General features: G+C 50.3%; 1 protein-coding gene across 3 annotated transcripts in view; it reads left to right on the forward strand.

Annotated features, from left to right (window-relative positions):
- The window catches only part of Dlg5 (discs large MAGUK scaffold protein 5), a 104171-nt gene that overhangs the window by 41900 nt on the left and 48901 nt on the right, over positions 1-13370 (forward strand). For all 3 annotated transcript variants that reach the window (XM_046419772.2, XM_046419771.2, XM_046419773.2), the window contains exons 2-5: positions 1744-1812; positions 5084-5246; positions 7107-7250; positions 7928-8111. In XM_046419772.2, the coding sequence (XP_046275728.1) occupies positions 1744-1812; positions 5084-5246; positions 7107-7250; positions 7928-8111 (560 nt within the window). The remainder of the gene's footprint in view (positions 1-1743; positions 1813-5083; positions 5247-7106; positions 7251-7927; positions 8112-13370) is intronic.

The raw sequence follows: 13370 nt of genomic DNA on the forward strand, positions 1-13370 counted from the left end.
TCCTGACCTTCCATCTCGAGGCAGCCCAGCATGCAGACGGTTCACCCCTGTTCCCATCTCTGCTCCGTAGACCATGCAGAGCATGCTGAATCCCTCTGACAGCACTGTAGGAAGGCGGGAACCTTCCCGTTCCCTGCAGTCCATGCTAAACCCTCAGGTTCTTCAGAGATTCACAGAAAGCTTGATAACGAGGCGGTTGTCCTTCCTGGCCTCTGGCCTTGCCATTCCTAAAGTCCCTTCTTTTCTGGTTTTCTCTTCCCCTTCATCTCTTCCTGATGGGCATGCTTGTGAGCTCACTGGCATGCCTCTATATTAAGATTGTATCTCTGCCCTTCATATATGGTCCTCATCCTCCACCCAAGGTATCCCTGTCCCCTGGGGGTCTCTCCTGTCCACAGCCTCAGAGCCTCTTCCTCTGGGGAGCCTCCTGCCTTCCTTTCCTATTTGACCCATCCCTTCACCCCTTTCCCATCTGAGGGTGTGTTGAGATGGAAGAGAACTCCTTAAATCTGGACTTGCTTTTCTGCTTCTGGAGCCTGAGATCTCGTTAGTTCTTGTAGCCTTCTGGCCCAGAGTCCTCAGACTTATTGCATTAAGCCCTTCCTGCAAAATCCCACCTCGGGCTTCCCCGCCCTGCCAGTCGGTACCCTTCTTCATTGTGTGGTTCTTTGGTTCCAAGAACAAGACATCCTATTCCTCCCATGATATTGTTTTGGGGGACCTGCATCTCTGCCCCTTGATCTTTTTGTGACTCCCAGTCTTGTCTCCCGATGGCCCCGATTTGCCCTCTTTTTAAATTTTGCATTAGCTGCGGCCTTGAAGAGTAAAGCTCACTCTTTGTTTGCACTGCTCAGTGGGAATGGGATGGGACGGGGCATTGTGAACCATGGGACTGAACCTGTCCAGCGTACAGACTGGGGAACAGAGTCCGGAAGACGGAAGCAATTCACTCCGTATCACCAGCCTCTGGTTCATGAGCAGGGCCGGCTCAGAAACCGAGCTAATCCAGAGGTTTTTCCTAATGCCAGTCAGGTCATATCGGGTTTTGAAAATACTGGAATTGAAACCAAATCACCTGGAATGAACAACAGCAAAACAAAAAACTACCCAAAGCATGCACTGCTCTTTGGCTCTCTGATAGTGTAATTGCTCATAATGTTTTGAGTGATTTCTTTTTTTGTTTCTGGTGCTAGAGATTTGACCCAGGCCTCAGGCATGCTAAGTGCATGCTCTGCCACTGAGCTGTGCTGCCAGTGAGCAACTTTTATTAAGAGGCCGACACTGACTAAATCAGGACTGAGCTTACATGCAGTGAGGACATACGAGCAGGACAGTCAGGGAAAGAGTAGAGTTGGCTGGTGCTGAGTGCATGCTGCTGCCCTCTGCACGGAAGCCAGCCATGTTGACAAAGCTCTGGAGGAAAGCCCACAACCCACTGTGGCTAGTGTGCTCCCCTGACTAAGTTTTCCCCCAGGTGTCCCAACAAGAGGACTCCAGTTTCCCCTGCCCATCAGTTTCTGGAGCAGACACATGGGGGGTAAGGTGAGGCAGAAGGCTGGCTGGAAGCCCCCCAGTCCAGCTCCTGCCAGCCGTACCTCTGCCCTCAACTGCAGGTCCACAGGCCCTGGATTGGCGCTGGCTCCTGGCCTCACGTTGACTGATGGTGGGCTTCTCTGCCAGTGCTTGGGGAATGGACAAATGGCCCCTTGGAGTCGTAACAAATGGTCTCCCTTCTGTCCCTAGGCTCCACCTACAGTGTCCTGTCCATCATGCCCTCGGACTCAGAGAGCAGCAGCTCCCTCAGCAGTGTGGGTGAGTACCTCTGCCCATGCCCTCCTTCCTGCAGGATGGCAGGTGGGTCAGGGCTCTGCGTGTGAACGGGACAGCCCTGAAGGGTTCCTGGCAGGGGAAGCTGGCAGACCATTCGTGGGATCATCTGTGTTGATGCTGTTCACATTCTCTCTTGGCAGCAAAAATCCAGCCCTGGTTCTAGGAGGGGTGGGCATGGGGATGTTTTGCCTTTACATTTTGATGGGGCATCTGCTTTCTTCATGAGCCTGTCCGCACCTGTCACACACTTCAAAGGCCTCATAGTACTTTCGTGACCACTCTCTGTGAGACTGACCCTTTTGGGGGCTTCCCTCTGTAAGAAGGGCAGAGTGCCCCGAGGACAGGAACAGCCAATCCATGCTTAACTGGATATTTCCCTGAGCCTGGGTTCCTGAAGTCTGCAAAGTGAGGCCGGCCCTCCTTCAGTTCTCTAGGGACGTACCAGCAGGAAGGTTGTAAGGCACCCACAGCCTTGCAGCACCTCAGGCCCGTTCCCTGTGCTGAGCCCTGGGATGGTCTCTGGTGTCCCCTCTGTGATGGATGGGTACATTTGTAGTGCTGAGTCCTGAGGTTTTGGGCTGGAAGGGCTCACAGAGGTCATTTGGTGCAGGTGTTTTACTTTCCCACTCTAGGGAGATGGGAAAACTAACCCCGGGGGGAGTCTCATGCCTGAGATTCCAGAACTGGCCAGGGATGATGTCCCATTGTCAATGCACATCCTGAACTTCTCTCCTGGGCCTGGGGTGGACGTGTGATCGAGGGCAGATGTGGTCCCTTGGCTCCTGGATCTTGGGGGGGGGGCAGTGACTATTGGGGTACAGGAGGTGAGTGTGCTGAGAGGGGCCGACAGGTACCAGCATCAGTCTGGTCTGCAAGAGTTCGCCAGGGCTGACATAAGAAAGCACCCCAGACCAGGTGTTTCAACAACAGGAACGCCGCTGTCTCACAGTTCTAGGGAACAGAAGTCTAGGATCAAAGTGTTGGCAGGTCATCTCTCTGAAGGTGCTGGGAAGCATCTGTTCCAGGCCCTTCCCCAGCTCCTGGTGGTTTGCCCTTGGTCCTCAGCGTGTTGACTTTGGATGCATTGTCCTCATCTGTGTGTGTGTGTGTATATGTGTGTGTGTGTGTTTGCACGTGTGCGTGCGTGTCTGTCTGCACATATTCCCTTCTAATAAGGACACTTGCCCTATTGGTTTAGGGGCTCACCTAGCTCCAATGTGACCTCATTTTAACTTGTTTATCTGTAAAAGACCCTATTTCCAAATAACGTTCCCCTTCACATTTGCTGGATTAGTGCTTACATATCTTTTGGTGGGCTCGGGGGTTGTGGCTCAGTGGTAGAGCGCTTGCTTACCATGTTGAGGCACTGGGTTTGATTTTCAGTACCACATATTAAAAAAAAAAAAAGGTCCATCAACAACTAACAATATATAAAAAAAGCTTTTGGGGACCATAATTTAACCCATAACCATCTGTCTAGGGCTCAGGGAGGACTCTGTGGGGACCAGAACCCAGAGCTCCCCACAGTCTCGCACCGCAGGCTGACCATCCTTCAAGATGTTGGTGCACGTGGTTAGGGAGGTAGGGAGGTGCGGGGTGTAGCATGTGGAGTCCCAGTCTCTCCTCTTGTCCTGGCTAATTGGGAGCATTTGTCAACTATCTAACCTAGCTGGGCCTCATTTCTTCACCTGTAAGGTGGGGAGCTTGCTATGGCTCCATCTGTGGGGTGGTTGCAGTGGTTGAATTAATGCCTGAGATGTCCTCTTTGGCTGCTGCTGTGTGGGTGGGCATGACTGTGAGCTCTGGAACCGGCTTTTCTGGGTGCTCCTCTGGTATTTTCAGCCCACAGTCTTGGGCTGGTAGATCCTCCGTGGGTAATTTCCCCTTGAGATTGACGAGCAGGTAAGTGGTAGGCATGCCCAGAAGGGACATCAGGTGTGTCCAGAGGAAGCCTCACCTGTCGGAGTCAGGGACTCTGAAGCAGGAGATTCAGAGCCCTTGCCAGCCCCACCTCCAGAGCTGCTGGGGGCAGGAGACCAGTCTCGCGGGAGAAAGGGGAGGGAAGGCTTCAGAAGCTGTGAGTAGAGCCGCTTCGAGGAGCAGAGCTACTCCTGGGAAACTCTGGCCCCCAGCCCACTTCCTGAGAACGCTCTGACCCTGAGGCTGGCCTACAGCACGGGAATCCTGGCTGTTGTGGTGGTGGCTTTGAAGTAAAGAGCACTCGGGGGTCCTAGACCAGATGGCCGACACTACCACCTGAAACCCCGGCTGGCGCCAGGCGCAGGGCTTGAGGCGCCTGTGCTGTTGGATTCCCTGGCACTCCTTGAAGGAGCAAGCCCTGGCTCTTGTCCGGGGGGGACGCTTGGTTTGCACAAGTTGTCATCCTCCAAGGATCGGCAGGAGGGGGTGAGTAGGACAGTATGGAGGGGCGAAGCTGTGCCTCCTTCCCTCTGCACGTGCTGGGGTGAGTTGGCCTCCCTGATCCCATGAGAGGGCTGCCGTGAGCTCATCTGACCTCCCCGAGGTCTCCGAGGGTTAGACGAGGCACCAGGTGGAGGTACCCACCGTGCTGACCATAAAGCGCCATGGATCCATCTTTTCCAGGACATCTGAGGAGTTGTTTTTTTTTCTAGAGATGGATTTGACTTTGTCAGAGGTGGTGATGATGTCTGTCCTTAGTAGGCATGAGGGTCTGGGGACAGGCAGTGAGGGCATGGTGCGGGCTGGGCAGCATCACGTCTAGCTCGGCCATGAGCCAGCAGCCCCCTCCAAGCCGGCGCTCCAAGACTGGTGAGGGCAGGTCCAGCAGAGGTGGGGGACTGCTGGGAAGCTGAGCCAAGTGTTCTGCTGCAGTGGGGAGGACAGGGACGTGGCCTTGGGGCAGCTGCCCGGCTCCTTGGGAGCTTTGCTGGGTTCCAAGTGTGTCTTCCTCCTCAGGTCTTTGTTCAGGGCTCAGAGATGTGTGTCCTGCCCTTTGTGCCTTGCCCAGGGCTGGGGGATAGCTAGCATTTCTAGATCAGGCAGAGCCACAGAGGTTCCTCCTGGAGGTGTCAAAGCTGGCTGGGGAGAGGGTGGGTGTCCCCAGCCAAGGCCAGGCAGCTTGGCCTCAGCTGTCTGTGCTTGGTGTTCTCTCCTGTGAAGGGGGACGCTCAGGAGCCAGCCCGTGGGGCTGTGAGTAGCCATGACCTCAGAAGAGTGCCAGCACCTCCTGAGTACTGTCCAAGTGCAAGTTCACTCGTGTAACTGCCCACAGGCACCACTGGGAAGGCGCCGTCCCCGCCGCCCCTCCTCACCGACCGGCAGGCGAATGAGAAGGTGGAGAACCTGTCCATTCAGCTGCGGCTGATGACCCGCGAGAGGAATGAGCTGCGCAAACGCCTGGCCTTTGCGACCCACGGGACGACCTTTGATAAGAGGTATTAATTGCGCCTGCCCAGCCTCACGGGCAGGGGTTAGGGTGCTGACGTCAGTGCTGTCCCCTCTCGCACTTACCCTTAGCTCTCAGGGTCCAGGCTGCAAGGCCAGGGTGTCCAAACCCCACATCCCTAAGTGCTCCCCAGAGGCAGAACCTGGAGGCTATGGCAGGGGAGGGGGCAGACAGGCTTGTCCTGCTTCCTCCAGATAAAAAACAGGCTGTGGCCTGAGTCACACAGCTTAGAGATGGAGAAGGCGGTGTGTGGTATGTCCCCATCAGGCATTTGGAGTGGAGTGCTTATCTGAGAGGTGGGCTGTGTGTGTGTGTGTGTACACGTACCTGCTCTGTCTCCTAGAAGACCCCAGCCTGCCTTGTTGCTGAATGGAATATTCTTTGGTTTGTGAATACATTAACTGTTCTCTGCCACCTGTGTCTTAGGAAGGGTTCAGTCCACTTGGGGTCTTTATTATTTTGAAGGAGATCTTAGCTTTTTGGGTTGGGATTCAGAGGTACATACTAGAGCCGCTGAGTGGGACACAGAGAGTCTATGTACCTGCATGATCCAGGAGGACTTCCTGATGGAGGAGGGACGGAGAGCCATTTATCCTTTAGCTCCCATGCTGGTGGGCGTCTTAGGGCAGAGAATTGGTGTAAACAGTTTGATTTAACTTCTTCCTATTACGAAAGGGTCTGTGCTTCTGGTATATGTTAGGGCTGCAAAGCCTGGTTTTTGTTTTTTTTTTAATGTTTATTTTTAGTTGTAGTTGGACACAATAACTTTATTTATTTTTACGTGGTTTTGAGGATCGAACCCAGGGCCTTACACATGCTAGGCGAGTGCTCTACTGCGGAGCCACAACCCCAGATCCGCAAAGCCTGATTCTTGAAGTGGTTTTTAGGAGGATATGCTCCTTAGTCAGATGGCACAAAGACAAGATGAGAGAAAACGTGGACATCCTAACCCGAGTGGGTACACTGTGGCCCCAAGGCCAAATGCAGTCCCTTGTTTCACAAATAAACACAGCCATGCTCATTTATTTACATATTGTCCACAACTGCTTTTGTGCTAGAAGGGTACTCTGTAGCCCACAAAGCACAAAGAATTCGATATCTGGCCCTTTTTGAAAAACGGTTGCTGATTTCTCTCTAGGGAAGGGATTCTCAAAACTTAAGCATGCACAGAATTTCCCTGGAGGGCTGGTTAAAGCACACTATGCTAGTTAACCTTCCCTCTCTCTGGAGCATGTGATTCTGGAGGTCTGCGACTGGGTCTGAGAATTTGCATTTCTGACAAGTTCCCGGGTGATACCAGAGCTGTAAATCTGGGAGGCCCATTTTGAGAACCAGTGTTCTTGGTCAATGTTCTCAACCTTGATTGCACGTTGGAACCCCCAGGGGGAATTTAAAAAGAAATTTGGGCCAGGGTGTATGTCTCCATGGTATAGCACTTGCCTGGCATGTGTGAGGCTCTGGGTTCAACTCCTAGCATTGGGGGAAGAAAAAATTCCGACGTCTGGGTCCCACCTCCAGAGATGCTGACGTAACAGGTTTTGTCATTGTTGTTTTGATCTGTACCCAAGATTGAGAATCACTGTTCTGAAGACAGGAGAAACTTCATCACAGGTTGCTGGTAGACCCAGACTCCCAGAACCTCCCAGAAAGCAAGGCAGCCACTTCTTGGCTCTCCAAGAGAGAGAGGTTCAGGCAGTCAAGGCTACTCTCATCTGAGGGATCCTGCTTCTGCTGGTCTGGGGAGCTGGGTTAGCTGAGTTTAACAAGCACTAGGGAGGTGGGGGGTGCTGACCCCAGGTCAATGTGACTCTTGGGGCCTGTGTTCACGGGCTGTTTACTTTGGGGCCAGGCCCTACCACAGACTGAATCCTGACTACGAGAGGCTGAAGATCCAGTGTGTGCGGGCCATGTCGGACCTGCAGAGTCTCCAGAACCAGCACACCAATGCCTTGAAGAGGTGCGAGGAGGTGGCCAAGGAGACCGACTTCTACCAGTAAGTGTGCCCGCGCGGCAGGGCCTGGCACCCGCAGAACAGCTGCTTTCTGCCCTTCTTTATCTCTGGACCTGTGCCAGGGGCTCTGGTTGTATTCCTGCCTCTGCAAGAGGAATTGTGCCTTTGGGTTTCCATTTTCCTAAGGGTAGAGGGAGAATGTCAACCCTTTCCGTCATCTGCTGCCAGCTGCAGAGCCATGTGAACGTGAGGCGGGGGGTCGGGCAGATCTCTGGGACTCTGTCCAGGGGCCTTCCTGCACCTTGTACCTGTGGGACAGGCATCTCTCCTTGGGTCTTCTGGCCCCCTTGTAGGGATTTGCCTTCTGATGTTTTCTGAGGTCCCAGTACCTGTAGGAACCAGGTCTGTGCCAGGTGGGGACTTGTGTCCTTTCCCTGTGATACATGAGCCCGTTTTCATGCCAGGTTTTAAAAAAGTGGTTTGAGTCTTTTTGGAATTTGGATGTTCACAGGCTTTGGCCCAGGGTTCCTCCCACCGTCTTATCATTCAAGAGTAATTTGCCAACTTTCTGGCCTGTGTCTTGAGTGCTGCTGGCCCTGCTGCCGGGGGCTCCTGTCTGAGATCTTTACTGGGGACTTGGGTGCTGGAGGGACTGGCAATGCCTGGAGATGGGGTGCTAGAGTCTGGTTGGGACTCACTGTGTGTGGGTGGGGGTTCAGCACACTCCACAGCCGGCTCCTGAGTGACCAGACTCAGCTGAAGGATGATGTGGACATGCTGAGGCGGGAGAACGGGCAGCTGCTGCGGGAGCGGAACCTACTGCAGCAGTCCTGGGAAGACATGAAGCGGCTCCATGAGGAGGACCAGAAGGAGATCGGAGACCTCCGGGCGCAGCAGCAGCAGGTAGGGCTGGGCGGCTGGGGGCGGACTAAGTCAGCCATCCCCCTGTCCTCCCACCTACCCACTCACCCATTCATCCAGTTTTTCATTCGTATGATCATTCAGCAAATACTCCTGGGAAGTCTGCCGTGTGGGAGACTCCGGGATGTTGGTGAACACTTGGCCCCCGTTCTCCCGGAAGCTGCAGCCCAGGAGGGAGACCAGTGTTAACCACACATATTGCATAGCGTTGTGAATGTTGCAGGGGCTACCAAGGAGGGTGGGCAGTTTGGAATGCCACACAAGGGGGCAGGTAGCAGAGGCATGGGAATCTGTAGCTTATTTCCTAGTGCGGATTTTGTCAGATTATAGATGCAAAGAAGTTTGGAAATGTTAGAGCCCTGTGCAAGTGAGCAGTGGAGCAGTCCTCACTTTGGCTTTTGGGTGGGAGTGTGGTCTCTTGCTCTTGATGCTCCCTGCATTCCTAGATGGTCTTTTCTTTGGCCTTGGCCAGCTTGTGGTTCACATGGACAGAGGTATGAGCAGTGGCCGAGTCAGAGCACTGGCTTCTGTGAGTGACATAGGCCGAGTTTCGCTTCCCTCCTGTGGCTTGCAATCTAGAATAGCTCCACTGCTTACTGGCTCTGTCTGAGGATGGTGGGGGACTTGGTATTGGGAGAAATTTCCAAGGAGAGATGGTTCCTCTAAGCACTGTGGTAATCTAACCAAGGAGAGAATGACTCCCCAGCAGAGAGCATTTCTGGGAGTCTTGGGTAAGCTTGTGTAACAACCAAAATTTTTCTGTTCATTTAGCATAATGTTACCTTTATTGCTTTCTTTTCATTTACAATTAAGAATTTTTAAATGCAAAACTGCTATAAAGTTGTAGACAATTTGGAAGTCTAATACGGGGTTCCCCCCACTGCCTTATCATTCAAGAGTAATTTGCCAACTTTCTGCCTCATCACACCCAGATGCACTCCTGTATTTCTTAAAACAAGGATATTCTCCAATACCACAGAAATGCAAACATTAATGTTGACGCACGATTGCCATCCAGTTTGTCAGACCCCATGGAGCTTTGCCAGTCTCAAGAGTGTCTTTTAAAGGAAAAGGATCCAGTTAGAATAAAGCATTGCCCATAGCTGTCACATCTCTTTGCTCTCCTTCCATTCGGAACAGTTTCTCAGACCTTTCTAGACCTTCATGACCTTGATGCTATTAAAGGTTATAGGCTGGTTATTTTGTAGGATGCCCCTCCACTTGGATCTGTCTGATCCTCTCGATTTGATTCAGTCTCTGCCTTTTTAATGGGAATACCCAAGAGACGATGATGTGGGCTTCTCATTGCATTCTCTTGATGGGGACTTAGTTTGTTTAGACCTGCCACTGATGGCGTTCTCTTTGATTAAGTTGGCATCTCTTCCAGGCTTCTCCACAGCAGAGGGCTTTCTTTTGTTCTTCCTTCCCTTCCTCCCTTCTTTCTAGCGTCTCTGTTTCCTTCGACATGGACCTCAGTATATTTCACTTAGTGGATTATAATCCATTGTGGCTAGGGATAGCTTCTAAAAGCTGCTTCTCAGGCTGGGGATGTAGTTCAGGGGTAGGGTGCTTGCTTAGCATGTGCGAGATCCTAGGTTTGATCCCCAGCATGCTACTCATGCACACACACACACACACACTTAAAATTTAAATTAAATAAACAAATAAAAAGAAAAGCTTGCTTTTCCATTCTTTCAATATGCCCCCTCGTTCTTTTAGTACTTTCTTGCTCTGTGCAAAAGAGGTATTCCAGGCTCATTTTATAGTTTCCTTGCCCTGGACCCTGGTACCAGTCATTTATTTCTCCAGGGAGTTCTTATTCCTTTTAATGGAGAATAGTATTAGGAAGCAAGATGTGAGAGCTGGGGATGCTTGTAGCTATTGGAGTATCACTGCTGCAGACCCTTACAGAGGACAGAGGTAGGGAAGAACCAAGTTCCCACACAGTTCACATCTATATTTCTGTATCTAGATATGTATTTTTGAGAACTAGGAGTCAGACACAGTGGTTGCTTCCCTGAAATCCCAGCAACTCAAGAGGTTGAGGCAGGAGGCTCACAAATTGCCTGTGCAAGTTAGTGAGACCCTGTCTCCAAAAAGGGCCGAGGTTGTAGCTGAGCTGCAGAACACTCCTCGTTCAATCCCAGTACCACAAACAACAACAAAAACATGAGTTCATACCGACACTTCCACTTTTGTCATCCATGTTCTTTCTAGTTGTCTTCCTTTCAGTTTTGTAACTCCCCGTTAAAACAACACTGGGAAACCTGATTCCTATTATTCTTTGTGTGTGTGCGCGCATGCTTGTGTGCTTGTGCATGCGTGCTGGAGATTGAACCCAAGGGCACTTAACCACTGAGCCACATCCCCAGCCCTTTTTATTTTTTATTTTGAGACAGGGTATTGCTAAATTGCTTAGAGCCTTGCTGAGTTGCTGAGGCTGGCCTTGAACCTTGTGATCCTCCTGTCTTAGCCTCCCGAGCCCCTGGGATTACAGGCATGTGCCACCATGCCTGGCTGGTTCCTATTATTCTTTTGTAACTTTTTTGTTTGTTTGTTATAGATGGACACAATATCTTTATTTTGTTTATTTATTTTTATATGGTGCTGAGGATTGAACCCAGCGCCTCACAAGTGCGAGGCAAGCACTCTGGCACTGAGCCACAACCCTAGCCCATGGTTCCTATTATTCTTCATCTATTTACTTACATGATCAGTCCCCCTTTATGAACCCACCACCCATCCCCTCTGCAGTCTTCCCCATACCAATTTCTTCTTGCCCTTCATAGGTCCTCATACCCCACACTTTCCTCCCACCAGTACATGACTCAACAAGAACCCCCCACCCCAGCCCCTGATAGCAGGCATCCTTCCCCCACCCTCCTTGCTTCCTGTCTCACTATTGGCTTTAAGGTTAAATCATTCAGAAAGAAAAAAGGACATGGTTTTCTTTTCATTTTTATTTTTTCAATTTTTGCAAGATTAATATGTATTTTGCAACAAAAAACAAAACAGTACAGAAATTTAAAAAATAAGTAGGCTTCATTAGTCTCATTTTGCAGAAATCACTATGGTGAGTGTACTGCCAGGGTGAAGTTGAGATTTTTATCTGTACCTTAGAGCCCTTTTGTATCTTATTAATTTCACAAAATGAATCATATAGTACATTTTGTTGCTAACATTTTTTTTTTTTGCTTAATACATCATGTTTGTCATTTTGTCTTAGTAAAGATTCTACTTCATTGTTTTGCAAAGCACTGAGTTACATAAAAGCACTGTAATTGATTTAACCATTCACCTATTGGCTGACCCTTGGGCTATTTCAGGATTTTCCATTATGAATTCTATTCTATTGAAAAATTTGCTTCCATCATTTATTTTCTTTCTCTGGTATTTACTGAGGTCGTTGGTGGTGTACTCAGAGCAGAATCAGTTAGGGACACGAGAGAGATGTACTTGGAGCTGTTAGTAATCTTTTTCATGAGTTCTGGATTGAGGGAATTGGTTATGTTGGTCCAGCCTAGAACCTGGGCAGGGATATCTACCTGTAAGCCTGCCTGTGGGAGTCTTGGTCATGGAAAAAAAATTCCTGAAGGGGAAATAAATGTAGGCTAGGGCAGCAGGAGTCCACTCTGGGGCCAAGAGCCATGCAGATCCTGGGAGACTCCACTGCCTCCACCTGTGGTGCGGCCTCAGAGAGGGGACTGCAGGATTTCACCGTCTTCCCTGTCCGTTTAGGGTTCAGGAGGTGTGTGAAGGGTGCTTTTGGAGCATTGCTGTAAGAATGAAATGAGATAGACACGAAGGAGAGAGCCTGCTCCAGTTCTAGTCTGTACCACCTGAATCCCCACCCTCCTCAGGAGACCTCCCTCCTGGATGTCCACAGAGCTTCCCAAGACTTTCAGGGGTTTTTTTAGAGGCAAAAAACATTCACCTTCAAAGAAATTCTTTTGAGTGTTCTGAGGCAAATGAAGAGGGAGTTAGTTACGGTGGTGAATCAAGGTGCCCAAGGGACCGAACAGCCAGCTGAAGACTCAGGGTCTTCCCTGCATGGGTGGTGACTGCCCACCAGAGAGGTGGGTGGCCCTTCCTTGTCTTCACCTGTACCCTGCTCTGTTCCCTCACCTACTGCCTGCTGGTTTTCTTTACCCTCTCTTCCAGTATAAACTTGGCTCAGTTAACCTTTGCCTTGGGGCTTAGTTTGGATTCACTCTTGAGAGATTCATAATTGCAAATGTGTTTGTGGCTCTTAATCCAGGGGAAGTTCCGCGGCCATGCTAGGATATGTGAGAGTGGGGCTTTCTCAGTGCAGCAGAACTGGTCTCGTGTGATGTCTGGAGACAGAATGATACCACATATCCTAACTGGCACCGCGTGCCTGTGCATTCAACACTCAACAGGTTGCCCTCGTTATTGTTATTATTCTGGACTTGCCTAGTCTGGATTAAAATCTGCCTCATTGAGAATGTGGAGAAGCTGGAACCTTTGTACATTACTGGCCGGAATGTCAAATGGTATAGTCACTGTGAAAATGGTGTAGCAATTCCTCAAAAAAAAACAAGTTACCACATGATCCATTCCTAAGTGTATGCCCAAGAGAACTGAACATATAGTCCACACAGAAACCAGGATGTTTGTAAAGCAGCCCCAAAGTGAAAACAACCCAAATGGCCACCCACTTATGAATGAATAAGTAAAATGTGGTATATCTCCTCAATGGAATATTATTTAGCATAAAAATAATATATGTGATAATGTGGGTGAACCTTGAAAACATGCCAAATGTTATTAATGTTATTCTGTTACTGAAACCAATATCTGAGATAATCAGCTCATTTGGAGGCAAGGTTTATTTTTGCTCAGGAGGTTTTGGTCCACAGTTGCTTGGCCCTATTGCTTTTGGACTTGTGGCAAAGCAGTACATTGTGGTGGGAGCACATGGTAAAAGACATGGCTCATGCCACGGCAGCCAGGAAGCAGAGAGGGAGGAGGGGCTGGGTTCCTAATGTCCCCTTGAGGTCATGTCCCCGTGACCTTACATCCTCCTCTCAGGCCCCACTTTCCAATGGTTCCACCACCTCTCAGTGGCACCACAGCCTGGAGACCAACCCTTTTAATAACAAATGGGCCTTTGGGGGACATTTCAGATCCAAACGACAGTAGCAATAAAAGGAAACAGTCCCAAAGTACCACGTGTTGTGATTTCAGGCATAGGGGACGTCCAGCACAGGGAAGTCCTGA

Source organism: Marmota monax, unplaced genomic scaffold (genome assembly GCF_021218885.2).
Source record: "Marmota monax isolate L192 unplaced genomic scaffold, Marmota_monax_Labrador192_F-V1.1 WCK01_AAM20220418_F8-fsc00019, whole genome shotgun sequence".
Lineage (NCBI taxonomy): Eukaryota > Metazoa > Chordata > Mammalia > Rodentia > Sciuridae > Marmota > Marmota monax.